The following is a 2,458-nucleotide window of genomic DNA, read 5'->3' as shown; positions in this document are numbered from 1 at the left end:
TTTTTAGTACAGACGGGGTTTCGCCATTTTGCCCAGGCTGGTCTTGAACTCCTGACCTCGGGTGATCCACCCGCCCCGGCCTCCCAAAGTGCTGGGATTACAGGCCTGAGCCACCGCGCCCACCTGGGGGAGTTTTAAGAGAAGCAGGCTAATGCAAATGGGCCAGACAACTAGCTCGGGAGGGGAGAAAGCACTGAGGTTAAGGACGAGCATTTCCGGGGCTTGCGCCCATCCTGGCCGTGCAGGTGGACCTTGAGTGGGTGAATTAGCCTCTGGGCCTCGGTGTCCTCATCTATATTATGGGGCTGGTCGGCACAGCTGGGATTCGTGCCTGATTAAATGGAACAGTGCCCTCGCAGCCCCGCCCCCAGACACGTGGAGCGCAGGTCTGGTCCGGGTTAGCTTTATTGGAGCCTCCTAGCAGGCCAGGTGTTTCAGGCACCAGTAGTGCTGCAGGCACGGGGGCCTGTGGTGTGGCCAGCTGCAGGTGATCTCGGTGGTGGACTCCGAAGTGTACTCCAGAGAGGTCCCGGAGTGGCAGGGGACCAGCTCGGGCACTGAGGTGCTGCTGGCAGGCTGTTTCGAGGATTGCTTCTGGCGCTGTCCGCTGGTCTTGGGGGCTGTGTCCTCTGGCTCGCCAGGGGGCTTGCTGGGAGGCTGCGTGGGGACGTTGCTGCTGCTGGGAGACTGGACCACGGGTGAGACCGGGCTGGAGGTGACGTTGGGTGGCTGCAGGGGCCTCGAGGACGGGAGGGCTGACTGGGAGGGGCCGGAGGAAGTACCAGGCAGCTGGGCGCGTTGCCGAGACCGCTGGGAGCTGACCTGTGCCCGACGCTGGCCCTGGGCCTTGCCACGGCCAGAGCTGGAGGGCAGCTGGCCCTGGGATTCAGAGCTAGGGGTGGCCGAGGACTGGGACTGGGACTTGCCCGAGGTGGCATTTAAGGAGACCCCCAGGGCCTTGCCTGGACCCGAGGGACTGGCGTGGGCTGCCGTCGAGAGATGCGCTGAAGACGATGTGGAGGCCTGGGAGCCCGGCGCGGCCCCCTCCTCACCAGCCGGGAGGTCCTTGCGAGGCCCGGGGGGCTGCTTCACTTGTCCTTCGGCTGCAGGCTCTGGCTTGGCTTGACTGCAGAGAGAGGGGCAGGAGGGGGAGGGCGGTGAGGCAGGCCTGGGCGCCGCTGACTGCTCACAGGTGGGACTGAGGCTACTGGATGTGAGCATGGAAAGTCGAGGGGCCGGGCAGCCACCCTCAGCAGAGATGGTGTCGACCACACGCACGCTTTCATGGTCACCTATACACAGAGGGGTGCACACAGAGCACGCACATGTGCAGTCACACACACACACGCTCACACACATACATGCACACGTCACATGCACACATGCATGCATTCACACATGTGCACACACACGTACACGTGGTCACACGCACGCACACATGCATGCACTCACGCACACACATGCACACGTGGTCACACACATGCACACGTGAGAAACCATGCTCCCTTGCTCACTCATACACACATACCCTCATGCACATGACAAAACATGCACGCACAATAACACATGTGCAACAGCAAACACACACTCAAACACATGCACACACACACACACACACACACAGCTCCTACCTCCCCACGGGTTACGTACTGTCAGCTTCCAGGGGAGTGGAGGGCCCGGCCACAGCCGCTGGAGTGACGCCTGCCCGGCTACGGGCCAGCGCCTGCAAGACTGGTTCCCGGAAGCGTGAGAGAGAGAGGCGGACAGTGAGAGGGGGCGGCCAAGATGCCAGACAGTGGGCGGTCAAAGTCAGAAAGGGAGGCAAGGTGGAGACAGGTGGAGACCCAGGAGATGGTCAGAGGCAGCCGGGCGCCTGCAAGCACCCACCGTTCCTGGTTATTCCGGCCGCTGCGTCTAGGGCTCGCCCGCTGAGGTTGTTCACGATTCTGTCCACGGCCCCGTGGTGCCTTAGGAACAGCGGGCGCACGACGCGCTGATACAGCATGAGAGCCCCGTTCCAGGGCCTGGGGGCCATGCAGAACAACAGGAAGGCGCACTGCAGGGCAGGGCAGGAGTTACACGCAGCCCCACCCAGCTCTGTGCCCCTGGAGGGGAGAGAGGCTGCACTACTCCACCAGATGCCCACCCTGGACAGGAACCGGGTCTCCACCATCAGACACCCTTTGGGGGGGCCCTCCACCATCAGACATCCTATTGGGATGGGCCTGGGTTTTCGCCATCAGACACCCTTTAGGGTGAGCCCTCTACCATCAGACATCCTGTAGGGTGGACCCTCCACCATCAGACATCCCTTAGGGTGAACCCTCCACCATCAGACATCCTATCGGAGCAGGCTTGGGTCTCCACCATCAGACACCCTTCAGGGTGGGCCCTCCACCATCAGACACCCTTCAGGGTGGGCCCTCCACCATCAGACATCCTGTAGGGTGGGCCCTCC

General features: G+C 62.5%; 1 protein-coding gene across 2 annotated transcripts; it reads right to left on the bottom strand.

Moving 5' to 3' along the window:
* Positions 1-387: 387 nt before the first annotated feature.
* On the bottom strand, positions 388-2,050 carry REEP6 (receptor accessory protein 6). 2 transcript variants are annotated; one of them, XR_001007925.1, is made up of 4 exons: positions 1,888-2,050; positions 1,651-1,731; positions 963-1,126; positions 594-657 (listed from the first exon to the last, which is right to left on the bottom strand). XR_001007925.1 is itself a non-coding variant. In XM_011997421.1 (3 exons), exons 1-3 carry the CDS (start codon positions 2,033-2,035, stop codon positions 1,089-1,091), a joined length of 267 nt encoding a protein of 88 aa, XP_011852811.1. In that variant the 5' UTR covers positions 2,036-2,050; the 3' UTR covers positions 388-1,088. The 2 variants fall into 2 exon arrangements, 1 of the variants encoding a protein (XP_011852811.1); XM_011997421.1 differs by having other exon boundaries at positions 388-1,126.
* Between the last annotated feature and the right edge of the window lie 408 nt (positions 2,051-2,458).

This window comes from Mandrillus leucophaeus, unplaced genomic scaffold, assembly GCF_000951045.1.
Source record: "Mandrillus leucophaeus isolate KB7577 unplaced genomic scaffold, Mleu.le_1.0 Scaffold54, whole genome shotgun sequence".
NCBI classification, from domain to species: Eukaryota; Metazoa; Chordata; class Mammalia; order Primates; family Cercopithecidae; genus Mandrillus; species Mandrillus leucophaeus.
The sequence above is the reverse complement of the archived record's forward strand: the minus strand, read 5'-3'. Positions and strand labels throughout refer to the sequence as shown.

What these genes read in the sequence shown, in the direction of transcription:
- REEP6 (XM_011997421.1), bottom strand. Translation starts at nt 2,035, where the DNA reads ATGGCCCCCAGGCCCTGGAACGGGGCTCTCATGCTGTATCAGCGCGTC. An exon ending in GGCCGGAATAACCAGGAACG is followed by an intron (nt 1,732 to 1,887) that starts GTGGGTGCTTGC and finishes TCCGGGAACCAG; the next exon opens with TCTTGCAGGCGCTGGCCCGT. An exon ending in CACTCCCCTGGAAGCTGACA is followed by an intron (nt 1,127 to 1,650) that starts GTACGTAACCCG and finishes CTCTCTCTGCAG; the next exon opens with TCAAGCCAAGCCAGAGCCTG.